This window comes from Ranitomeya imitator, chromosome 7 (assembly GCF_032444005.1).
Source record: "Ranitomeya imitator isolate aRanImi1 chromosome 7, aRanImi1.pri, whole genome shotgun sequence".
NCBI classification, from domain to species: domain Eukaryota; kingdom Metazoa; phylum Chordata; class Amphibia; order Anura; family Dendrobatidae; genus Ranitomeya; species Ranitomeya imitator.
Window position 1 is genome coordinate 42,475,209 of NC_091288.1, and position 26,487 is coordinate 42,501,695.

Here is a 26,487-nt window from a genome sequence, read left to right on the forward strand (position 1 = left end):
CTCTTCGGCCATGCTGGAGCTACTAAGATAGTCTGGACCTGATCGTCCCGGATCTTCCGGAGGGTCTTCGCAAGTAACGGTATTGGAGGGAACCCGTATGCTAGATGGAACCTCCAAGTATGAGCAAAGGCGTCTACTCCTTGAGACCTGTCCTTGGGGTTTAGGGAGAAGTAGTTATCGACTTGTGCATTCTGGCTGGACGCTAGAAGGTCTATATCGGGAAGACCCCACCTGTCTGTCAACATTTTGAAAACGTCCGCCTTCAGGCTCCACTCTCCTGGATGCAAGACGTGACGACTTAGGCGATCTGCCTGAACGTTCACCGACCCCTTGAGGTGTATCGCTGAAAGTGAGAGATGTTTCTCTGCCCAGCAAAATATTCTGTTTGATATTGCTCTTAGTTGGTTGAACTTTGGACTTCCCTGGTGTTTTAGATGCGCAACAGTCGTCATATTGTCCGAGTACACTCTGACATGTTGACCTATAACGAGACTGCTGGCTGCCAGAAGGGCCCTCTCCACTGCCAACAGTTCTCTGGAGTTGGAGGAACCGGAGCTTTCCTTCTGATTCCAGAGACCCTGGAATGGAATTTGCGAGACCACTGCTCCCCAACCTTTTTGACTGGCGTCCGTTGTTACTGTAATTAGCGGATCTTGCACCCAGTCGACCCCCTTCAGTAGGTTTGATTGGATCGCCCACCAGGTTAACGAGGCTTTTCCTTCCCTGGAGTGTAAACTCTTCTGTTTAGGGAATTTGGATTCCCGTTCCAGTTCCCTAAGATGTGCGCCTGCAAAACTCTGGAGTGGCTCTGAGCCCACTGGACTGATTGTATACAGGCCGTCATCGAACCCAGAAGAGACATCGCAACCCGTAAGGTCGGAGAACGTTGTTTCCTGAAGTGTGAGACCTTGGAAATTAGATTCATCCGATGTTCCTCTGGTGGGAAGGATTTTTGACCTTCTGAATCCAAGAGGACTCCGAGGAATTTCCTCACCTTTGATGGTGATAGCTGAGACTTTTTTAGATTTGGAATCCAACCCAAAAGCTGTAAGATGTTCAGAGTTTTGGAAATTCTCTGATTGAGAACTTCGGCGGAAGGACCAATTATTAACAGGTCGTCCAAGTATGGTACTATAGCGATGTCTTGGCTCCTGATATGGGCAACTGCTTCCGCCATGACTCTGGAAAACACCCTTGGGGCTGAGGAGATCCCGAAGGGGAGAACATTGTACTGGAAATGTAAGATTTTTTGGTTGAATTGGACCTCAAATCTCAGGTATTTCCTGTGCCGAGGATGTATTGGAATATGGAAATAGGCATCCTTGAGGTCTATTGTTGCCATATATGAATGAGGAGCTATTAGAGGGATGGCTGTTTTTACTGATTCCATCTTGAACTTGCGGTAGGTTATGTATTTGTTGAGAGCTTTCATATTTATTATAATACGAGATTGCCCGGAAGGCTTTTTTATCATGAAGATACGGGAATAGTGTCCTTCCCCTTGCTCGTTCACCGGGACTATGGATATAGCTCTTGAGTCTAGCAAGTCCTGTATTCCAGCCATCATCAACTTTTGAGTCTCCCGAGATGACGGGGAGGTGACTCTTAAGATCCTGGGAGGAGGCGCATCGAACTCTATCAGTAGACCCTGTTGGATTACACTCACCACCCAGGGGCTGTTGGAGATATTCTGCCAACTGTGAACGAAGTTCGAAAGCCTCCCCCCCACCGGATCGGAGTCATTGCTTTTCTTGTTGTGTTTGTTGGGGAATAAGGATGTTCTTAGGCTTCCCTTTAGCATAACTCCACCTCCCGGTCTTTCCTTTCCCTTTACCCTGGGAGGGCTGGGGCTGGGAGGGTCGAAAAAAACGCTTCCTGGGAGGTCTCTGTTCAGGAAGGGTTTTCTTTCTGTCTGTGGCTTTCTCTAAGATGTCATCTAAGGAGGGCCCAAACACGTAGTCACCCTTAAAGGGAATAGAACACAGTTTTATTTTTGACGTAACGTCTCCGCTCCACATCTTTAACCAGAGAGCTCTTCTGGCTGAATTTGTCTGGACCAAGGATCTGGCGGCCACCCGGATAGATTCCAGTGAGGCATCTGCAAGGAAACCTGTTGCCCTGTGTAAGATAGGCAAAGAGTCCAGTACCTCCTCTCTTGGGGTACCCTGAGAGATGTGGCTTTCTAACTCTTGTATCCAACGGAAGAGAGAGCGGGCCACGCAGGTGGATGCTATATTGTATCTGAGGGCTGAGGTAGACGTTTCCCAGGATTTTTTGAGAAGACTCTCAATCTTCCTATCCAAGGGGTCTTTTAATTGGGAGGAATCCTCGAACGGCAGAGCCGTCTTTTTAGCCACTCTAGCCACCTGGACATCAATTTTTGGAATGTCCCATTTTATTAGGTCCTCCTCAAGAGGGAACCGATGCTTAAAGTCTGGAGGCGTTGTTAGCCGTTTCTCAGGCAATTCCCATTCATTATTAATCATATCAATTATGCTTTTATGGACGGGGAACCCGGGTTGTTTTTCAGTATGTATGCCGAACAGTTCGTCTTGTATAGACTGAGGAACTGATTCCTCTTTTAGCCCCATAGTGTTCCTCACTGCAGATACCAATTCCTCAATATATTCAGAGGAAAAAAGGTATTTCCTAATTTCCACAGATTTACGGGGTAAACCATCTTCCCATTTTTACATTACAGGTGGCACATTTGCGCTTAGTAATGTTTTTAGGGCCAGGCTTGACTCCCTGTAATGAGAGAGGAAGCCGTGTAAGAAAAGGTATATTAAAAAATGTGTTTTTAAATGGGACCCCCTCTGCCGTACTTACTAGGGCTTGGGGAGCGCTGGGCTCTGCAGCTGCAGGGCAAGACGCATCCATGCTTACAGCAGCTTACCTGAGACGTCTTCGCAGCTTATGTAGAAAATAAGCCTGCACCAGCGCGTGGCAATTAGCCGCCCCTCCCCCTCCGGAGTCCCAGGCAGGCGTGCGAGGTAATCCATCTCTCTGGCCTGTATCGCTCCTGCACAGGAGCGCCGACCCGGAAGTGGAGCGTCACCTGACTTCCGGGTCGCCGAACAGCGCGCGCTGGAGGGGGAAACGCCGGAGAGCTCAGGGAGGCCTCCGGCGGGCACCCCGACCAGCTTTATCCCCGCAAGAGGACGCAGGAGGCCGGGGAATGCGGTCCCAGAATCCCGAGGAGACGGGAGGCACAGCGCAGGAGGAAGCCGCGGGGGGCCCGACCTTAAGTGCCCGGCAAGAAAATTAATACAGGTACTCTGCTTAGAGCCGCCGCAGCAGCGCACCAGGAACCTCTCCATGCCCCATGGGGGACAGGAAAGACACTGGTTAATGGGAGGTGGGAGGGGTTTTTAACCTCTTGTGCTTCCTGTCCCCCATTAGGGAATGGAGACAACCTCCTGGTGGCTGTCGTGGAAGGCTACTAGAGAAAACAGGAATAGCAGCAGATGGGGCAGTGCATCTAAAGGTCTGTGTTAATGAGGTGGTGACCCCAAAATATTTTGCTGGTATTGCTTCTTCATTGGTTCCTAAATGTTAAAAAAAAATATTTTTCAAAACACGTCTAAATAAAAATATGCACACATACTAGCATGTAAACCCTCAATTCTCTGAAAGATTTTATTTTTATTTTCATATCTTGTTTCGTAGCAAAGCCGGTATAAGTGAAATGTTTGAAGGACATCAAGGACCAATCACCGGGATCCACTGCCACTCTGCTGTGGGAGCCGTGGACTTCTCTCACCTTTTCGTCACCTCCTCCTTCGATTGGACAGTAAAACTGTGGACAACAAAGGTAAATTTAGATATTTTATATGTAAGGCTGCTGTCACACTAGCAGTATGTGGTCAGTATTTTACATCACTATTTGTAAGCCAAAACCAGGAGTGGAACAAATAGAGGAAAAGTATAATAGAAACATCTGCACCACTTCTGTATTTATAACCCACTCCTGGTTTTGGCTTACAAATACTGATGTAAAATACTGACCAAATACTGCTAGTGTGACGGCAGCCTAAGAGTGAGCACAATGCATGTGCATGTGGATGTAAAAGCCACAATTCTTAGATCTGTATTCCGATAAACTGTTGTAAAATCTCTGCATTGCTTGACCTGTACGGATGCGGAGTTACTGCCTGTGTTCTGGCCGAAAACTGTTATTCTTCTTCCCATTACTACTGGACCAGTTGGTAGACTTTTGCCTGACAGCCCCTACCCTAAAGACTACGTTACCATTGGTTGAAAAAAATGGACCAACACCAAAACTTCTAGGCATGGAGCTAGTTGTGGGTAAGGATATTAATCCGTTAATAATATTTCTCTCAACTCCCCAATAGTTCTCACCACTTCTTGTCTGAAACAGTTCTTTATGACCCTCCCCACCGTTTGAACCCTGCAAATATTTTCTTCCTTCCTTGTGCAAATCGGCACCATCAGATGGATAAACACTAGTCTCCTATCTACATCTACGGATGCTCCTTTGGTCCAATAGAGGTCCGCTTTCACAACTGTTCTGATCCTTTTCCAAAGCATTATTCCAGCTTTGTTTTAGATAGCCGTGTATTCTAACCAGAGAATCAGCTGAAACGTCAATTGTACATAATCCATCTGGTTTCGCCTTATCAAGCTTTCTCAAGGGTTTATATCAGAAACCTCCATACCTTGCATTTTAAACCTTGGCATCAATTATATTAAAAAGAACTAACTGGAAAAAAAATCAACAATGTTTAGGCTGGTTTCACATTTGCGTTTAAAAACGCAGCGTTTTAAACGCAAAAACATGTGGTGAAAAAAACGCATGTAAATGCGTTAAAACGCCGCATTTTTTAAACGCATGCGTTTTTGCATGTTTTAATACAAACGCGGCGTTTTGACGTGTTTACATGCGTTTTTTCCTGCGTTTGCGTTTTTAAAACGCATGATGAGAAGTGTGTGACAGCTGCCAATCATCAAAATCAACAAGAAAATCCACTTTAAACAGAAATAGCTAGGGTTAGGGTTAGGATCCCCAGTAACCCTAGGGATCCTAACCCTAATCCTAAGGGATCCTAACCCTAACCCTTAGGGTTAGGGTTAGGATCCCTTAGGGTTAGGGTAAGGGTTAGGGTTTGGGGTTGGCTTATCAGTGTGTATTCTTGTCTTTTTCTATTAAAACGCATGCAAACGCATGTGCTTAAAAACGCATGCGTTTACATAGACAGCAATAGGTTTTTTTGCGGCAAAAAAACGCCGCTAGAAATTACTACGTGTTGCATTTCTGCAACACAACGCATGCATAGAAAAGACACAAGTATAGGGAAAAAACGCATGCGTTTTTTGCGCTAAAACGCAGCGGCAAAAAACGCAAATGTGAAACCAGCCTTAGATGTGAAAGATAAAAATTAACTTTTAATGCAAGTTACGGTATTAAAAATACAATCAACAAACATTACCGTGCTCTCTAAGTGAACTCTGCAATAGATTCCCTAGACTCAATACCTGCATTAAAAGTTAATTTTTATCTTTCACATCTAAATTTTGTTGTTTTTTTTCCAGTTATTTTTGATTCATAACCCCACTAGTCAATAGTATCCAATATTTTCTCTATAAATTACCGTATATTAAAGTTAAGGTTGACCAGTTCTTCACATTTGAAATTTTACCGCTTGTCAATTTATTCAACGGTCATCGTCTCAGAGTTCCTTTGTTATGCAAAATGTATAGCGCATCCACTGCACACTTTTGCTAGTTTCTTCCATAATCTATTTCTTAATATGGCATTACACACTGAACGGGAAACCACTGGGTAAATCTGACAGGGAGAAGGACTTGGGGATCCTAGTTAATGATAAACTTACATGGAGCAGCCAGTGCCAGGCAGCAGCTGCCAAGGCAAACAGGATCATGGGGTGCATTAAAAGAGGTCTGGATACACATGATGAGAGCATTATACTGCCTCTGTACAAATCCTTAGTTAGACCGCACATGGAGTACTGTGTCCAGTTTTGGGCACCGGTGCTCAGGAAGGATATAATGGAACTAGAGAGAGTACAAAGGAGGGCAACAAAATTAATAAAGGGTATGGGAGATCTACAATACCCAGATAGATTAGCGAAATTAGGATTATTTAGTCTAGAAAAAAGACGACTGAGGGGCGATCTAATAACCATGTATAAGTATATAAGGGGACAATACAAATATCTCGCTGAGGATCTGTTTATACCAAGGAAGGTGACGGGCACAAGGGGGCATTCTTTGCGTCTGGAGGAGAGAAGATTTTTCCACCAACATAGAAGAGGATTCTTTACTGTTAGGGCAGTGAGAATCTGGAATTGCTTGCCTGAGGAGGTGGTGATGGCGAACTCAGTCGAGGGGTTCAAGAGAGGCCTGGATGTCTTCCTGGAGCAGAACAATATTGTATCATACAATTATTAGGTTCTGTAGAAGGACGTAGATCTGGGGATTTATTATGATGGAATATAGGCTGAACTGGATGGACAAATGTCTTTTTTCAGCCTTACTAACTATGTTACTATGTTATTGTAAAGTACACTTTCAACTTATCACAACTATGGCATAAAACCTATGCTATTGCAATATGGAAGATTTTTTAAAATTTTTATTTTTTTTATTTTTTACTGTTTGTTACTATACATCACCTGGCATGAAAACCACTCTTCACAGAATGCATATCTGTATGGAGATATTGTATATATTATTCTCCGTGTTTGCGTGGGTTTTCTCCAGATACTTTTTCCTCCCACACTCCAAAAACATACTGATAGGTTGTTTTAGCTGGTATTAAAACTTCCCTGATGTGTGTTAGATAGACAGACAAATTAGATTATGAGCCCCTCTGGGAACAGCGACTGATGTAAGCACCAACAGTATCTTTACAGATTGTTTGTGCTGTACATGCAATGGCAAATATGTACCATATTTCTTGGGCTATAGTCACACTTTTTAGCAAGAGAAAATCTTGCTAAAAAGTGTGTTTAAGGCCTCATTCATACGTTCTTGTTTTAAACGCTTACATGATAGAATGGTACCGATGTCATCAGTGTTTTGGGTCAGTGTATGGCCCGTTTGTCCATTTTTACAATCGGCGTATCATCAGTATTTTTCACTGATGGATAAATAAACTACAAGTCTCCTGTTTGTAATTTTAAATATGTACAGCACACAGATTGTACACTGATGCCATCTGTTTATTGTATCTTTTTACTCTGTCGCCTCATTGGGGGACACAGGACCATGGGTGTTATGCTGCTGTCCACTAGGAGGCGACACTATGCATAATCTGAAAAAGATTAACCGTGGCTCCTCCTCTGCAGTATACACCCCTGGACAGCGTCAGCTTTCTCCAGTTTTTGCTTAGTGTCGCATAAGAGGCACACCTAAATTTTTTTTTTTCAACTCCGTTTTTTCCCCGACGGATTACAGATGAAGAAAAGTGGGTCTCCTGTGAGACTCCCGGCATGGCTCCTTCCTCAGCCCCCTATTACGGGGTGCCTGGTTGAAGTCGAGATGGCTATTCCTCATGTCGCTCCTTCCCCAGTCCCTCGGGTGCTGGTTCGAAGTCGAGACCCCCCCCTCCCCTCCTTGGTTTCTGGGTCGAGGCAAGGATAAAACCCCCTGAAAGTGACAGCAGCACCCTCCCTAATCCCTCTCTTGGGGCATTAGATTTAGACGCCTCAAGTAGGGCCTGTACAGGCAGCACTCTGCAGCTCCCAGCAATGGGCCAGCACACTGCGCCTGCATCCAGGGACCCCAGCCCAGGTGCGCGCTCCTGTCGGGGCCGGGGGTGAGTGCAGGCAGGCATGGCACAATAGAGACACAGGGCTCCCTGCGCCCCTGTCTCTGCGGCAGCACCAGCTCTACACTGCCTCGGGGACCCCTCACAGGGACACCCTTCCGCTTATAGCCCCACCGCTATCCTGCTTTTAAATCCGGGGGCGTCCGGTTCAGATCTGACCCCCTCCTGGACTTTCGCCCCGGCTTGGAGCCTTTCTGGGCATCAGGCATCTAATTTAGGCCGCGGCTTTGGCCTAGCTGAAGCCGCCACCTCCTCTCCACCACCGTCCCGCCCCCGGATGACAAATATGACACTCTACAGTGTCATAGAACAGGCGGATCGAGACAGAAAGGGCGCGTTTTTACACAGCTTTGCCGCCTTTTTTCTCAGCTCTCCACCCCCTTCTCCCCCTTCCTCTTCTCCTCGGCGGCCATTTCTACTGCAGCAAGGATTAACCCTGCATTTCCCGGTCAGCAGGACCAGGCCAGCCAGTCTCCGGGGGCACAGGACTGTGGATCTTCGGCACTGGACCTAGGGGCAAACTGTTGGGGTAAGATCACAGCTGGGCTGTTTTACTCGGCTGTGAATCCATATTCCCTATAGGGCTCCCCTATAGGTTCCGCTGCATAGCTACCCCTGTAAGGTCCTCTGCATAGCCAGCCCTTCTGCACTCTGTGCACTATGCCGGGCTAAAGGTCCAAGAGAACCAGAGACTGCTTTTATGCATGTCTAATGCCACGCTGGAATGGGTCACTCAGATGTCGTAATCTGACGCGGTCTATAGATAACCTAACCTCCACATTGCTTCAGGCTCTGCAGAGTCATGCCTCGGCTATCACCGTTACCCAGCAAAGGGAGAGCTTGACTCAGGGACAGGACGACCCTGGCACATCCACGTCTAGGTCATTAAGCAAGCGGACCCATAGGTCAAGACCATCTGTTTCATCCCATAGCACACGGTCATCCCCCTCTAGGGAGAGACACCGTAGTTCCAGGTCATCTAGACCGTCCCCTTTCAGGGGCAGACAATGCAGATCTCTGCAATCCCCGACCAGCGAAGGCCTCCACCCCAGCTCACCCAGCAGGGGACGCCTCAGTGATGCACAGGATTTGAAAGGCATCTGTGACTCCGACTCAGACAAGGAAACGGAGGGGTCCCTGATCCCAATCCCCCCACCCGCCTAAGGTTTTTTCTAACCACCCAGAGTTTAAGGCGATCCTTAAAAAGCAGCTCTCACAGCCTGAGGAAAAAATTCGCTAATCGCAAATATCTGGAGGCGAGGTACCCCTTCCCGCAGAAGGATACCAAGGAATGGACAGACCCACCCGAAGTGGACCCCCCAGTCTCTAGACTAGCAGCACAGACCCTCCTTTCACTGCCAGATAGCTCAACCCTCAGGAATGCAGCAGACCGGCAGGGAGAACGCATGGCTTGTTCAATTTTCGAGGCTGCAGCGGCATCCCTGGCTCCCGCGTTAGCTTCAGTTTGGGCTGCCAAGGCCATGCTGGCCTGGGCCAAAAATTTACAAGCTGGCCTCCAAGCATCCGCTCCTGAGCTGTCAGACCAAGCGGTTCAAATAGCAGTCGTACCAGATTACATGCTTCATGCAGCTCTGGATTCACCAAAGGGATGTAGCGGGGATAGCATCAAACTCCATCACAATTCGGCGTATCCTCTGGCTGCGGGAATAGAAAGCGGACGCAGCCTCAAAGAAGTCCCTCACGCACCTTCCCTTCCTCAGTGGGTGACTTTTCGGTGAACAGTTGGACATGATGATATCCAACGCCACTGGGGGTAAGAGTACCTCTCTTCCCCAACTGAAACCTAAACGCACTTACAAGAAGCGTAACCAAACTCGATTTCGATCCTTTCGGAACTCCTCGAGCTGGTCCGTCTCGCGTCCAGCACAAAATCGTAACCGTTCCCCACACAGGGACAATTCACGATCGACGCAAAGGTCGGACAAGACCTGGCAGTCAAAAGCAAGCCAGTCTAAGCCCAGAGGAGGAACATCTCAGACTTTCTCCTCATCATGACTCCTGGACTCCGGAAGACACCACACCCATAGGCGGACGACTTTTGCTCTTTCATCAAGTCTGGCTGCTTATTACAGAAGACTAGTGGGTCAGGGAACTAGTGTCTTCCGGATACAAGATAGAGTTCACCTCCAACCCACCAGACCGATTCTTCCTCTCTGTCCCCCCAAAACCACCAGCCAAGGCTCGTGCCTTCCGACAAGCGGTCTCCTTGCTTTTTCAAGCATGAGTCATAGTACCGGTCCCAACGGCCGAGCGCTTCCGAGGGTTCTACTCCAATCTATTCGTAGTCCCCAAGAAAGGAGGCGGCGTGCGGCCCATACTGAACCTAAAACAACTAAACAAATATGTACGGGTCCGTCACTTCCGCATGGAGTCCCTTCGGTCCATCATTGCGTCCATGGAGAAGGGAGAATATCTCGCCTCCATAGACATACAAGACGCATACCTACATATACTGATTGCACCCACCCATACGAGATTTCTCAGGTTCGCAATCGACCAGGACCACTACCAGTTCGTGGCTCTCCCGTTCGGACTCGCCACGGCTCCCAGAGTGTTTACCAAAGTCATGGCAGCCACCATCGATGTCCTGCACTCCAGAGGCATAGTAGTCATTCCATACTTGGACGATCTACTCATCAAGGCTCCCACCTTCAAGGACTGCGAGCTCAGCGTCTCAATCACTCTGAGCCGCATGGGCTGGTAAGTCAACCTACAAAAGTCATCACCAACCCCGAGTCAGTCTCTGACCTTCCTGAGAATGCTATTCAACACCTCCAGGGGTCTAGTGCTACTTCCCAAGGACCAGGCACTGGCTCTCAGCCTAGGACTTCGCACCCTCCTCCGCAAACCCCCTCGATCTCTCCGGTTTGCCATGAGAGTCCTCGGCAGGATGGAGGCAGCAATAGAAGCGGTCCCTTTTGCCCAGTTTCACCTCAGGCCTCTCCAACTAGCCATCCTCAAGTCCTGGGACAAGAACCCTTTCTCTCTCGACAGGGAGTTTCGGCTAAACGTCGTCAACCACGAGGTCCCTGCACTGGTGGCTCAAGCCAACCTCGCTAGCAAAGGGGAAATCGTTTCTCACAGGTTAATGGAAGGTTCTGACCACCGATGCGAGCCTGACTGGTTTCGGGTGCGGTGCACCCACACCACAGGGCAAGTGGTCCCCGGGGGATGCGGCCATGCCCAACAACATCCTGGAAATTCGTGCCATCCTCCTCGCATTGAGGGCCTTCCATCCTCTCACATCAGAATACAGTTGGACAATGCCACGGCTGTGGCATATGTGAATCACCAAGGGGGGACCCACAGTACCCAGGCGAAGCGAGAAGTGTCACACATCCTCCACTGGGCGGAGGACACAGGGTCGTTTCTCTCGGCGGTCCACATTCCGGGTCTGGACAACTGGGAAGCAGACTTCCTCAGCTGACAAGGAATAGACTCGGGAGAGTGGTCTCTCCATCCCGAAATTTTTCGCCAGATCTGCCATCGCTGGGGGACCCCGGATGTGCACCTAATGGCATCCCAATTCGATGCCAAGGTCTCCAACTTCATGGCCAGAGCACACGATCCGCGGTCGCTCGGAGCAGACGCTCTGGTTCAGGACTGGACCCAGTTCCAGCTTCTGTACATTTTTCCACCTCTCCCACTGATATCCAGAGTGGTGAGGAAGATCAAGCAAGAGGGAGTTCCAACGACCACTTGGTTTTTTCCAATCGGGTCTGGAGGCCAGGCTGTCCCTGGGCTCGCTTAAGAGCCAGGTGTCAGCCCTCTCAGTGCTTTTTCAAAGGTGCATTGCTACCAAGCCGCAAGTAAGGACTTTTCTTCAGAGGCTTTAGGTAGGGGCCTGTCTGCACAATATTCGTCCATTGCTTCCTACCCAGGGACTGCTTTGGGACATCCCATGGTGCTGTGTCCCCAAGTGAGGCGACAGAGTAAAGGAGATTTTTGTGTACTCAATGTAAAATCTCTTTCTCTTAGCCTCTAATTGGGGGACACAGCTCCCACGCTGTTGCCCTTTCCGGGCCATTGTTACTGTTGAGTTCTCATATTGTTTTCTTGAGGTCGTACATAGTGGCCTTCTTATAGGCATGGTTATGTTATTGATGTTACGTTCCTCCTACTGCTTTTGCACAAAACTGGAGAAGGCTGACGCCGTCCAGGGGTGTATACTGCAGAGGAGGAGCCACGGTTAATCTTTTTCAGATTATGCATAGTGTCGCCTCCTAGTGGACAGCAGCATAACACCCATGGTCCTGTGTCCCCCAATTAGAGGCTAAGAGAAAGAGATTTTACGGTGAGTACACAAAAATCTTTTTCCACCCACCCATGAACTTCTATTGGCCCTTTTCAGCCGTGATAGCGGAAAAAAAACACACACACTTGAGTATATGTTCCCATGGTCCATGAAAAAAAAAAAAGCGGTGCCGCAGCTGTGTTGCGTGCCGCAGCTGTGTTGCGTGCCGCAGCTGTGTTGCGTGCCGCAGCTGTGTTGCGTGCCGCAGCTGTGTTGCGTGCCGCAGCAGTGTTGCGTGCCGCAGCTGTGTTGCGTGCCGCAGCTGTGTTGCGTGCCGCAGCTGTGTTGCGTGCCGCAGCTGTGTTGCGTGCCGCAGCTGTGTTGCGTGCAGCAGCTGTGTTGTAGCTGAGGTGCGTGCTGCAGCAGTGATGTGTACATAATGTGTTGTAAAGTTATTTGTGTATAATACACAAGCTTCAGATAAACACTAACCATACAGAACTGTTACCTCCTTTTCTACCCTATTGCTTTAAAATTAGCAATATTGACCCCTCCACTACTTTATACCGCCAGTGATGTTCCAATTAGCCGAACACATGCTCTTCCTAATTTCCGCTGTCTAATCTTGGGGTGAGCCTTATAGTCTGAAAAATGTGGTAAATATTACTGAACTTTGCTCTGTCCAGACACTGATCAAGCAGGAGGTGCCCAGATATATATCAACATTATGGTGTTAAAAGCAGCTCTTACCTATAAAACATGCTGTACCTTAGCATTAGTACCAGCAAGAAAGCCAGTATACTGGATTATCAGTTGCTATTTATTTTCTGGAAGGTAAATATACGGTATATCAAATTTCCTAATGGCAGTGAGCCTGACTCTGCTCTCGGTGAATTGATTGTAAGTAAATTGAATTTTACCAAAATTTCCCAAAATTCGCAGGTTTTAGCAAAAGACTGAATTTTGGGGAGTTCGGTATGTTAGGAAAGGGGTATAAAAGCAAACAAAACCTCACTCACTCGCCATGCCCATCCAGTCACATGAGGCAGCACTTGTCTTAATGTCAGACCCTGCCTTGATGCCAACCTGGCGCTAGAAGCACCAGCAAAGAGAAGCAGGTGCCTTAAAAAGCCAGTGGAGGGCAGGCAGTAACATGAAAACTTACTGTTTTTTTTAACTCCTACCCGGCCCCTCCGTTAATTATACCTTTTTGGGTTAAGCTTTCTTAATTTTCTGTGCTGTTATAATTTCATAAAAGCTGTGAAGTCAGGTCGGCACCTTTTTAATTAGAAGAATACTTTTTTCCCCCCCGAAATGTGTTTTTCAGCACAAATCAATTTTTATTCTTGCCTAATGCTGAATTGTTCGGAACCCCAGGAGTTGCGTTCCCATTTCTCCATTAATTAACAATCCTGTAAGTGGTTCGAAATTAAATAATTCTATTTTTTGAGAAGGGAATAAAAAAAAGTTTGGCTGAGAAAGAGAAACCGATTTCAGGTTGTGAAGTCGTCCGTATAAATAAAATGTATAAATCCGAGGAAGTGCGAATACAAATTATCTTTAATTATAGTTTTGTAAATGCAAGAATTGTTAATTGGAAATTGCTTGTTGTGTTCGCAGGCACACGAGTCTCTGTACAGTCGCTCATCGGAGCCTGATTGTAAAAAAATAAATATATAAATATATATATATATATATATATATATATATATATATATATATATATATATATATAAAAAAAAAAAAAATCTCCCGATATTATACTTCTCGCTTTCCTGACAAGCTTTTGAGAAAATAATTTTACCGAAAGATGACATTCAAAAATGTTTAGTGTGTGCATAAAAGATATTTCTCTATAATCATTAGGCAGAAAAAGCGCATTTTAGACAGAATAATACCGCATGATGCTCACCTGTCACTCACTTCGGCAATTCCTTCAATAAATTGTTTGTAAGTGTGGCAATATCAGTACTTTGTGAAGGAGGTAATTAGGCAGAAAACCAGGGGAAGGTAGCAATCGTCAAATGTAAGTATTAGCGCTGCTTTAGTCAAATAAACCTCCATACTACATACACATTGCACTCAAAACCGCTATTCCTCTACTCAACAGATAAGAAACCAATAATCATCCTCCTAGAAAATATTGCCTCTATGGGGAAAAAAGAAAAGGTTTTTTTTACTACATGACCAAAATAAAACGCCTTTCTGAGTCCGGTCTGGGCTTTTACTGCACTTTTTAAATGGGGATTATCACTCCATATGGTAACATTACCGTGTAGTTACAATGTGGTGTCTGCCATTCATGATATCATTATGTCTGATGAACCGTCGAAATGACACTGATTGCAGTACTCTCCTGTGTCTGATCAACAATCCCACCCTTCCTAAAAAAAAAAAAAAAAAAAATGCATCTACTATAAAAACACGTGACCATTAAGTGAAAGCACTTGACTTGTCCTTTACCGTCCTCCATTATTGTTCCTATAAGGAACTAGTCGCCCCAGACTCAGTAATGTAAATCCTGCCTAGTTATATATGATACATTGCTAATGGTGATGAGCGAACCTCCTCGGATAAAGCGTTATCTGAGCATGCTCTGGTGCTAACCGTGTGACTTCGGCGTGCTCGAAAAATATGTTCGAGTCCCCGCGGCTGCGTTTCTTGCGGCTGTTCGATAGACGCAACACATACCAGTATCCCTGCTTATGGTGTGGCCGCGAGGACTTGAACATATTTTTCGAGCACACCGAAGACACTCAGTTATCACACGAGCCTTATCGGATAACGCCTTATGTGGGCACCGTCGCTCATCACTAATGGCCAACTCTGAATGCCGGATAAAATCTACAAGCTTTTTTTTTAGCCTTATTGGTCGTTCATTAGCACACTAGAATGCAACTTTAGTGGAGAAAAAAAAAGGCAAGGCTTACTAGTATACAGCGTTTTTAAACTTTTATAATAAGGATATCCGCTAAAATTAGACATTAATAACATACTGGCAGGCAGTGTCAGACTGGGTGGGCAAAGGCCCACCAATAACATTGATTCTTGGGGTCCCACTATCCAACCACATGCAAAAATAACCTGTCCTTGGTACACAATATTAACTTTTGCTTCTGTGTAATATTAATTTGGCTAGTTTGTTTTCCTTTGGAATAGATGTAGGGTAATACCGTTGCTTATCCTCACTCCTTCACGTTGGCCTACCGGAGGATTCTCCTGTTGGCCAGTCCCAGCCTGCTGGCCGGTATCCGACTTTCTGGAAGCCCCACCATCCGATAATTGAAGCGGCTTATGTGATCTGTTCAAATGATTTATTTTAGTTTATTGCTGTCACTCCCCTGTGTACTTAGTGTTATTTATTTTTTTTAATCTGCCATACATTTCTAGAGATATGGGCTTTATTTAGTGCTCTTTTGTATGGTCCTTACCGCAGGGGTGTGGCTCGCATGATCCTCTGGGGCGCGTCTTTAGGCTGTATTTGCACCCTGGGAGCGCCTCCCCTTTAGTAAAGAACATAAAAACGAGCACTAAATAAAAACTCTTATCTTGTGGAGCCATATGGTGGATTCACGAAAAAAAAACAAAAAACGGAATGCTCAGGAGAGCATCGGGAATGAAATAATGGCAAAAACTGCCCACTTTTGGACTGGTGACAGGTCTTTAGATAAATGGGACCTAAGCTGCAATATCTGGCACAGCTGCCACAATATGTACAGCGCTGTCATGGAAATAAATGGCGGAGATGCAATGCAACCCATTCTATCCCGATAGAGGGTCGATATGATAGTCCCATAAAACACCTCTAATTAAAAAAGCTAACGATAATTACAAGTCCACTATGAGAACTCGCACCTTGGAATGACCACTTTTGTTGTCACCTGTATTGTGGTCACTCTGATACTTGACACTGAAGTCAACCAGCTGAAGTGTAACAAATAGTTGCGTCACAAGCTGTGAACACAAATCAGTAAAATAGTTTTGACCGAGACTATTTGTAGAATTTGTTTTTTTTTTTTAATAAACCTCACTAAAGCCACCCAAATATCATTCCACTACCTAATAAACGGCATGATTACATTAATTTTCACTTGGATTTACCTCCTCCTACTCCTTCGTTTCTTACTTAATGATTATGGCTAACAGACTTATTAAAGGGGTTTTCTGATGTGATATAATTGCTTTAATAAGTCAGCATGAATATAAGCAAGTTTGCAATTGACTTGCCTTTCTTGTTTGCTGCTGTTCTCCTACAATGACTGTTTTTACCTTAACTTAGTGTACAGCTGGTTTCCAAGGAGCTCAGCCACCAGAGCCTGCAAGTACACACACAGTAGTTACATTCCATGAGGGGAGTTAACTCCTAACATTCCAGTCGGTTCTCTCCAGCCCATTGAATTCTATACAATAGTTAGCTGCTCATCTCCTCCCCTTTCCCTCTCAGGACCTGATCTGTTATCCGTCCTGTAAAATTACCGCTGCCCCCCACTATAGGAAGCTTCCAGAGCAGTTGTCCTAATCATGGCTCTCACTTTCCTGGGTCGTATGCTTGATCAAATGCCCGTTTATCTCTTTATGCACAGATGGTGGTAACCATGTAGACTCAAACACAGATCATTAATGTGTATTCACTTTTGATTATCAGCAACTTGATTATCCCTTTAACTCTAAGGGTACCGTCACAGTGGCATTTTGATCGCTACGACTGCACGATTCGTGACGTTCCAGCGATATAGTTACGATCTCGCTGTGTCTGACACGCTACTGCGATCAGGGACCCCGCTGAGAATCGTACGTCGTAGCAGATCGTTTGAAACTTTCTTTCGTCGTCTAATGTCCCGCTGTGGCGGCATGATCGCATGGTGTAACAAAGGTGTGCACGATATTGTATACGATGTGCGCATAGTAACCAACGGCTTCTACATCGCACATACATCATGAAATTATCGCTCCAGCATAGTACATTGCAAAGTGCGACAGCAGTCTACGACGCTGGAGCGATATTGTTACGATGCTGGAGCGTCACGGATCGTGCCGTCGTAGCGATCAAAATGCCACTGTGTGACGGTACCCTAATGGAGGATAACTTCTTTTATTGTACTGTCCTACCTTCATGACTATTGTTTCATACTGCCTTTTGACTCCTTACTCCTTTTTATTCACTCTTTTTTTTTTTTTTACTTTGCCTTTGTCTTGTAGAATAACAAGCCTTTGTATTCATTTGAGGACAATTCTGACTACGTCTATGACGTCATGTGGTCTCCCACTCATCCCGCCCTGTTTGCTTGTGTGGATGGAGTGGGACGATTGGATCTGTGGAACCTCAACAACGATACAGAGGTAAGAAGGTGGCAACATAGAGGACTGTACTCGGGTCAAAGGAACACAGTCCTTCTAAAAATGAGATCCGTCTTGGAGATCAATTTATGTCCCGCTTTTGATGGCGAGTATATGATGGTTATCGATGAGAATTGATATATACATTCATAATTAAGGTTGAGTACAGATCTCTGCCAATTACAGATATTGCAAGGTGCACGGGCTCAGTTTCTACTGGAGAGGTTCATGGAGAACAGCTACCTAGGACTTCTGATTCTCAGCAGACTACCATAATATGTAACAAGCCAGAACTAGAGTTCAGACTTCGATACAATATAGCGTTATGTGCTGCAAAAGTGTCAGGACACCTAATAGAGCTCATCTCTGTTTTCTGTAAGCCATAATGTGCCCGTACACCTATCTCTCCAGACTTTGCCATATACCGCCACTGCTTTATGTCTTATCACCTGGGAAAACAAAAGGATCGAGCTTTGATATTTAACAAGCCAGATCCTTCCTATCATGTCTTCATCTATCAGGGTCGAGTTGGGAGGCCCTGAGCTGACCGGCTTATTCCATTGAAATCGACTGACTCGGACGACTTGTCTCTAAGGCAGGGTTCACATAGCGGTTACCACTGTGGTCCGTGGCTACGTCGGAGGTTTACGTCTGAACCCCTGTGAAACTGGATTTGGGTGTGTGCGCTGATGGGGCCATTGTCTATAATGATGTAGTTACTGTGTACTCTCGTGCATAATTTTCGGCTCTATCCGCCTGTTGGAGGCAGGCACCAAGACCTAGTCGATTACATCTTGCTGCCCACCTCAACTAGTTCCTTACACCCAAATCCCATTTTGCAGGGGTTCAGATATAAGCCTCAGCGGACCCACTTACCGTAGTGGCACACGACATGTGAACCCTGCCCACTGTGCATTGAGGAACTTGGTATCCGTCTACATGCACATGCCTACCTAGATTAACTAAACATTTGCCAAATCTTTTATCTGTCCCTTTTACTTAGTTTTAGATTGGTGGATATCCCGGTCTTGAGATCCCCCATCGTCCATTTAAATGCTTACTCTGTAGTGATGAGCGAACGTGCTGGGATAAGGTGTTATCTGAGCATGCTCCGGTGCTGAAAGAATGTCTTCGGCATGCTCGAATAATATGTTCAAATCTCCGCGGATGCATGTCTCACGGCTGTACGACAGCCTCAACACATGCAGGGATTGTCTAACAAACAGGAAATGCAGCCGCTGGGACTCGAACACATTATTCAAGCAGACTCGGATAACGCCTTATCCCAGCTCGTTCGCTCATCACTATTGCTCAGGCCAGAGGTTCTATATCCTGAGCTGTATGCCTAAGAAAGCAATTGAGCGTCACTAGAAATAAAAAGAGCAATGATCATAGGATCTGTATTATGTGCAGGACTAATGAAGCTATATGTGAATCCCGCTATGGCATTAAAGGAGCCTCGCACCTCCAATGTGCAAATTAAACTGCTAAATCATTTATAGAAGTGACTTGGCCCCTTTAAAATGTAAATGCCTGATATGATTGCTAGGGCGCAGTCAGACAGCCGTATAAATTGGATTGAGATTCTCAGGACTGGCCGGCAGCTCTCCTGACCGGAGTGTGACCGCAGACCAACAGGAGGCAGGTGTCAGAGCGGGTCTGCAGCACATTGTATGTGTAGATAAGGGACTGTGCTTAATAAGCAAATTGGAGGATGTACCTGCTCATCAAGCCGTAGGTCGCGTCGCAGTGGCGCCATTCCGTAGGTCACGCCGTGGGTGCTCCAGGCTGTAGGTTGCGCCGTGGGTGTGCCAGGTTGTAGGTTGCGCTGTGGGTGCGCCAGGCTGTAAGTTGCGCTGTGGGTGCGCCAGGCTGTAGATTGCGCTGTGGGTGATCCAGGCTGTAGGTCACGCCTTGGGTGCGCCAGGCTATGGGTCGCGCCATGGCTACGCCAGGCTGTAGATTGCGCCGTGGGTGTGCCAGGCTGTAGGTTGCACTGTGGGTGTGCCAAGCCTTAGGTCGTGGCGCCAGGCTGTAGGTCACGCCGTGGGTGCACCAGGCTGTAGGTTGCGCCGTGGGTGTGCCAGGCTGTAGGTTGCGCCGTGGGTGTGCCAGGCTGTAGGTTGCGCCGTGGGTGCGCCTGGCTGTAGGTCGCGCTGTGTGTGCGCCAGGCCTTAGGTCGTGCCACGGTTGCGCCAGGCCGTAGGTCGCGCTGCGGGTGTGTCAGGCCGTAGGTCGCGCCAGGCCTTAGGTTGTACCGTGGATACGCCAGGCCGTAGGTCGCGCTAGGCCTTAGGTTGTGCCGCGGATACGCCAGGCCGTAGGTCGCGCCGCGGGTGCGTCAGGCTGTAGGTTGCGCCGCGGGTGCGTCAGGCTGTAGGTTGTGCCGCGGGTTCGCCAATGCTCCGTCATTTACATATTACAAAAAAGTAGATTTTTCTGCAAATATAACTTTAGTGTGTATACACCTGGTATGATATTTATTGTGGCTATGTGCCCTGTATAAATCTTTTGCTCTTTGGGGGCAGACTCTTTACGCTTTATTAGTAATTAATTGTGGCCATTGAATTCCATTACAGAGAAATCCGTACAGTATATTTTGCCTGAAATAGGATTTTATATTGGAGAAATTAGTATAAACGTCAGTTACTCGCCTGGGAATGAACTAATTGCAGCATTCTCATCTGCCCATGAAGATTGGTCTGATCGTGCTTTTATTTTCTCACCTCGAGTGGTTAACAAGCAGTTTGCCGAGAGACTCTCCAGGACTCATTAACACTTATTATTTTGTAATTGTGTTTGACTAATATAATAGATGTGAATTGATGCAAAGATAATTATAGTTTCGATCATTAATATCAAGGTAAAATATAGTATTTGCCTCGGCGCAAGCTTTTGTCCAATCTTAGAGATTTCCAGAAAACACTAGTGTATTATTGTAATCATATGTTCCATGTCAGAACGTTTGCGGTGTATGTAGAGAAGTGGATGGAAATGGCGAATATTACCCCCAGAGTCGTGAAGAATACAGGGGAGTGATCGGCCGCCGAAGCTTTTCTGTCCCATCCCACATGGAACATACAAATATCGCAATCTGAACAAAAGATCTCACAATTTTCATATCTTGTGTTATGATCAGGTTCCTACTGCCAGCATTACAGTAGAGGGGAACCCGGCTCTCAATCGGGTCAGATGGACTCATTCTGGTAGAGAAATCGCAGTGGGAGACTCTGAAGGACAAATCTTTATCTACGATGTAGGAGAGGTAAGTTGTTCCACCATCGCCTTCTTACTAGAGTACAGAAATGGCTGTGATTATAAATACAGTGTATGGGGAAAAGCTTTCTGATGCTCTTTAAATTGTCGGACTTTTAACAAAGTGCTGTTTTTGAGGGGGTAAAACTGCTTTTTGGAATATGTGTCCGATTTTCCATTCTTCTCATATAGAGCTCAAAATCCCCAGTGTGACTGTAGAGTTCAACAATAAAGTGTTGTATGCCTGCAGCCACCACTAGAGGGAGCTCTCTGCATACTGTTTTATTGTCAGGTAGACTCCCCCTAGTGGTCACAACAGAGAATGTCCAAAGCATGCACATGACATTGGTAACGTTTCATCCACTTCCATGGTGCTGTAAGCCGCCTAAATCTGCAACAAGTCCTCCCAATATATTCAGATATATCAAGACATTAATCCGTACACAAAACTTTGTACTAACTGTGGAGAGAAAAAAAGTGGAAAAGTTCATTAGTCATAATCCTCTGTTTTCAAGTTAAAGGGTATGGACACTATCGGTGCGTTGTTGTTGTTTTTTTTACCTAAATGCATGAATTTTGGGTTACAAATAATTTTTGGGTTTCTTTAAAGAATGTTGGTGGTTTAGCTTTTACAGTGGCTTGTGTTTTAATATTTCATTACTGGCTGCAAAATGAGTTAACTGAGAATCCATCAGTGAACTCATCCTCAGGATTTACAGCTCTTATCTCTGATTAATAATCTCATCTTCAGTTTGATGTGGTCTTACCAGAGCTGGAGGAAAGAGATGAGCGCTGTAAACCCTTCCTTCAAAATTAGTTTGACAGATTCTCAGTTAACTCCTTTTGCAGCTGTAAATGTAGGGTGAAGCATTAAGTCCTCTAAAGGCTAAATCGTCCAAAATATTTTAATTAAATCCAATCATTCTTAACCCAAAATAAATTAATTTAAGTAAAGACAAAATTGCCACCGAAGGTGTCAATATCCTGTACACTTGCCATATGACAGCTTTTTCATTTAAAAGGGATATGTCAGCAGTTTCTTTTCCTGTGTAATCTGAGAGCAGCATGATATAGGGGCAGAGATCCTGATTCCAGCAATGTATCTCTTAGCTGTTTGGTGCAGTTTTCATTAAAGCCCTGTTTTCTCTGCTGTAGGTGTAGCGGTGCTCAAAATGCTCAGCTCTGTATAAACCCACCCACACCCCTGATTAGCAGCCTTCTGACAATGTACACAGGAAGATGCCAATCAGTTGTGGGGGAGTGTGGTTACACAGATTAGCTAGACTGCCTGGCACAAGACACCTAGTCCTGCCCTCTGATTATGTCCTAATGATAAATCACTGATTATATTGAAACTACACCAAGCTGCTGAACAAGTGACATATCCCAGGAATCAGACTCCCTGCCCCTACATCATGCTGCTCTCAGAATAAATGGCAAAAACCTGCTGAAGGATTCCCTATAAATGGCTGCACAGCCTGTATGGGAGATTTGCGCTGCATCGCAGCCATGGTGAAGAATCTAGTGGGAACTTTTTGCTAGTTTTTGTATTGCCCACAGTGAAAGGCTATTTGCTTTTTTTGATGTTGATTTTTATTCTTTTGTTTACTTCACAGCAAATATCCGTGCCTCGAAATGACGAATGGACGCGCTTTGCAAGAACACTTGCAGAAATCAATGCCAACAGGGCCGATGCGGAGGAGGAAGCGGCGAATCGCATCCCTGGCTAAATGTTCTATAGAAGGTGTGACATCGGCAGAGCTGATGTTCCCTCCGGAGCGATGGCATGTATCTGTGCAAAAGATAAATTAATAAGCCGTATGTGGATAGGATCTGTGGACTACAATGTTTTATAAACTTCATTACAACCAAATGCAGTGTCCCTTTTTATTTGTACCTCCAGTCCTCCCATCCTCCCATTTTCCCGTCCTCCAGTCCTTCCGTCCTCCCGTCCTCCACTCCCGTCCTCCATTCCTCCACTCCTGGTCTCCCGTCCTCCAGTCCTTCCGTCCTCCACTCCCCTCCTCCCGTCCTCCACTCCCGTCCTCCACTCCCGTCCTCCACTCCCGTCCTCCACTCCCGTCCTCCACTCCTGGTCTCCCGTCCTCCACTCCTGGTCTCCCGTCCTCCACTCCTGGTCTCCCGTCCTCCACTTCTGGTCTCCAGTCCTCCCGTGCTCCCTTTTCTATGTGTATCGATCGTCCGCCTCTCTATACCCTCACCGTCAGACAAGCTGCTGCTCATTGAATTTCCACTTTTTAAAATAATCCATTACCTTACTAACAAAAATCCTATTTTTTAAACTTTCAGCCTAACCCCTCGGGATAGCACTATAACTAGCGCTGTGTATGTGCCACGTTCCCGGCGCTCACAACGAACTTCTGCATGCAGCGGACACTTTCTGTTAATACCGTTATCTAGTCTGCCATTTTATTAAAGCAAAATGTTTCTAACTTGATATTTCCAATGAGCGTCTGGTGTTTTGTCTGGTATCACTTACTAGTGACTGTTAGATTTCTGTACAGGTGCGCGCTCGCTACGTTCTGGGACAGATTTTGTCTAGTAGATCTGTACGTATGGGAAACTGAACAGTAAACGCAACAAAAAAATAGAAACACAAATAAGGTCCATTTGCAATAAAACTGATGTACGAGTTGAAATTTATTTTTTTTTACCAATATTTACAAATCTGCTTGTAATAAATCAACAAAATAAGATCGATTAAAATGTCATCACAAGTAATAAAATAAGTTTAACAATATTTATTAGCATTAAAAGTTACTTTTAAAGGGGCTCTCTACTGTGGACAATCCTTCTGGTTATGAAATTCCGCTGAGAAAGATAGTCGCATGTAATTTATGAGGAATCTGCAGTATGTGGGGTTTTTTTTCCACAACACCAAAACAGGTGGACTAAAGTAGTCAGACGTTAGCGCAGTATTCAGAGTTTAATAATGTTTATTTTACGCATGGAAATAGTTATTGGTTTTGGATCATATCAGTTTCCAAAAAATGACTTATTCTTTGTAGATCGAGATTCATATAATATTTTTTTTTTCCATTTTCAAGATCTCTGCTTACTTTAATTTAATGAGATCCTCACCCCAGGTTTTTCCCGTATAAAGTATGCTCAACACCGGTAAGCCCTCATATACAGCGTTTATCACTGGTGTATATATGTCCTCTACGGGCGGTCCTGTCTATTGTTCATGGTCCGACTCTTCCTCTCGTCTTGTGGTCGCTGTCGTCCTTCTTGCTCCGTGTGGATGATGCATCCCACGGTGTCCTCCATTGCAGGCATACACCTCTCTGTCCGGCCGAGGGCAGAGCTAAGTGTCGTAGTGCACTCGCCGGTGCTCTGTGGCTTTTCCCGGCACATGAGCATTACCATCTTACCTATGCCCTCAGCAGGCAGAGACAAGTACGCCTGCGAAGGAACGCGATGGAGGACACTGTGTAGATGATGTAGGGCACATCATCCACATGAAGCAAGGAGTAGAATGGAGGACAGCAATCACAAGATGGAGGCGCCGGATCAAGATCAGCAACACCCATTGGGCCGAACTGCGCTGTAGGCGAGTATAATAAAAGCTGTTTTTTTTGTTCTGCAGAGTGCAATAAGGACATATATACACAATACTGATATATATGAGGGCGTACAGTGCTGGCACTACTGTATATGGGGATAACCTGGTGACAGGTGCCCTTTAAATGGTGACTGTACATACTGTTATTTTATAGATATGAGAAGTCTACAAATCCTCTGCTTAACTCGCTGTCAAGTGTAATCTGTCTGCAACAGCACAGAAAAAAAATCGATTATAGGTAGTGAGGAAGGGTCTTTGTTTGTCCCTCGTCACCTGTCTGTTAAATTACGCACAAGCATAAAAGGAAGAAATGGTATTAGCTAAGGCTTGTAGAATGGCAGGAGTACTGCACGCTGGGTGCAAGTGAGAAGCCGAAGGTTCCAGAACCTATAGTGCAGGCAGAATTCTGATGAAGAGGAACTATCACCTAAGAGTGATTGGCAAATTAAAGACAGCTGGGATAGTTCCTGGACATCGGGATGGTATGTCCGCCAAAAGCTGCTTTAAAGGGACTCTCAGTACAGAATGACTGTTCACACTAAGTCCCGCTGCTTGGCGATTCATGGCGGGGCCTGTCATTTACATATCTCTTCCAACCTTCTTGTTTTCCCTCAATCTCCTTCCTCCCCTTCTTTGCGTGACAGCTCTGGCTTCACAGAGCATGAGTTGAGAAGATGGATAAAAAAAACTAAGAGAAATTTATACAGAAAGTATAGTTGCTTCTCACAAAATTAGAATATCATCAAAAAGTGTCAGAGTTACTGCGACAGAGCAATACCAGAAGACCGCAGCGTCTGATGGCTCCTGCTTCGCCGCTGAGAAATGCCATGTGCCATGTGGAAATCCCTGCTTCAGCTGTGCTCAGTTAGCCACTCCTCTCTCCTATAAAAGCTAGGCCTTCTGGCCAGATCCTTGCCTGAGTTAGCACTTGCTGGATAGACCTGGAGTAGTGAGGAGCTGGTGTCTGGAGAGCTGGAGGAGTTTATTGTGCGACTGTTGCTTGGTTTGTACGCTTGGAAATTTCTCATCCTTACCTGCCTTATTTTCTTCCCCCCCCATCCTTCGCACCCTGGTGAATACCTCTGTTATTTGTGAGAGTATATTTGTGTGAGTGGAGTTTACTTTTACCCTTGTCTTTGTTCCCCTGTCTGTCGGGTTGGTGTACTGCGGTACACGGTAGCGCCTCTCTTCCCTGGGTGGGGAAGGGGACAGACACAGGGCTGCAGTTAGGAGACAGGGCAAGGGCGGAGGCTTAGGAAGCGTTTTTTTGCACATAGACTTGTATTACCGTCGCATCGCGACGTATGCACACACGTTCCATACGTCGTGCACTGGATGCATCGGTAATTGGCGGACCGTCGTCACAAAAAAGTTCAATGTAATGTTTTTTTGTGCGACGCGTCCGCCATTTTCGACTGCGCATGCGTGCCGAAACGCCCCCTCCTCCCCGGAACTCATAATGGGCAGCCAATGCATCTGAAAACTGCATCCGCTGCCCACGTTGTGCACTATTTTGCACAACATCCGTCGGGCCAACGGTTTGCGATGGCCCCGTACCAACAGAAGTGTGAAAGTAGCCTAAGGCTAGGTTCACATTGCGTTAGTGCAATCCGTTTAGCGGATCTTCTAACGGATTGCGCTAACGCAATGTCCAAAAAGGGATTGCGTTTGGCAATCCCGCTAGCGCAGATGCCCGATCTGCACTAGCGAAGAATGGACCCTGAACGCTGCAAGCAGCGTTCGAGGTCTGTCCGAAAATATCGGCACATCGCTGACGCATGCCAAAAATGGCATACGTTAGCGATCCGTTAGCACATTGCAGTCAATGGGTGCGCTAATGGATCCGTTAGATAGCGTTAATTGCGCCATGTAACGGATTCCGTTAGTGGACACCCACTAACGCAATGTGAACCTAGCCTAAGACTTGTAACAATTTCTTTTACTTTTCAGAGTCAGTTAAATCCTCTCTTTGGCCCATTTTGCCTGAGGAAGACAAGCTACCTAATAATTCTGCACACATTAATAAAGGGAGGTGCATCCTTAGGCCTCACCCCCTCGTTACATAAATACACATCACTAGTGATGATCAAAAAGCTTCGGATAACTCCCTTATCCGAATAGCAGCCTTGCGAACCCGGACACGTGGAGTGCTCCCGATGATCAGCTGTTCGACAGTCACAACACATGCATGGAGACCCCAACAAACAGGCTCTCCATGCATGTGTTGTGCCTGTCACACAG

The 26,487-nt window shown here is 46.1% G+C and overlaps 1 protein-coding gene across 6 annotated transcripts in view; it reads left to right on the top strand.

Annotated features, from left to right (window-relative positions):
• DYNC1I2 (dynein cytoplasmic 1 intermediate chain 2) overlaps positions 1-23,118 on the top strand; it is a 135,756-nt gene extending 112,638 nt beyond the window's left edge. For all 6 annotated transcript variants that reach the window (XM_069733138.1, XM_069733133.1, XM_069733135.1 and 3 more), the window contains 4 exons: positions 3,670-3,814; positions 17,268-17,408; positions 20,545-20,670; positions 22,277-23,118. In XM_069733138.1, the coding sequence (XP_069589239.1) occupies positions 3,670-3,814; positions 17,268-17,408; positions 20,545-20,670; positions 22,277-22,390 (526 nt within the window). In that variant the 3' untranslated portion in view covers positions 22,391-23,118. The remainder of the gene's footprint in view (positions 1-3,669; positions 3,815-17,267; positions 17,409-20,544; positions 20,671-22,276) is intronic.
• Positions 23,119-26,487: the final 3,369 nt, after the last annotated feature.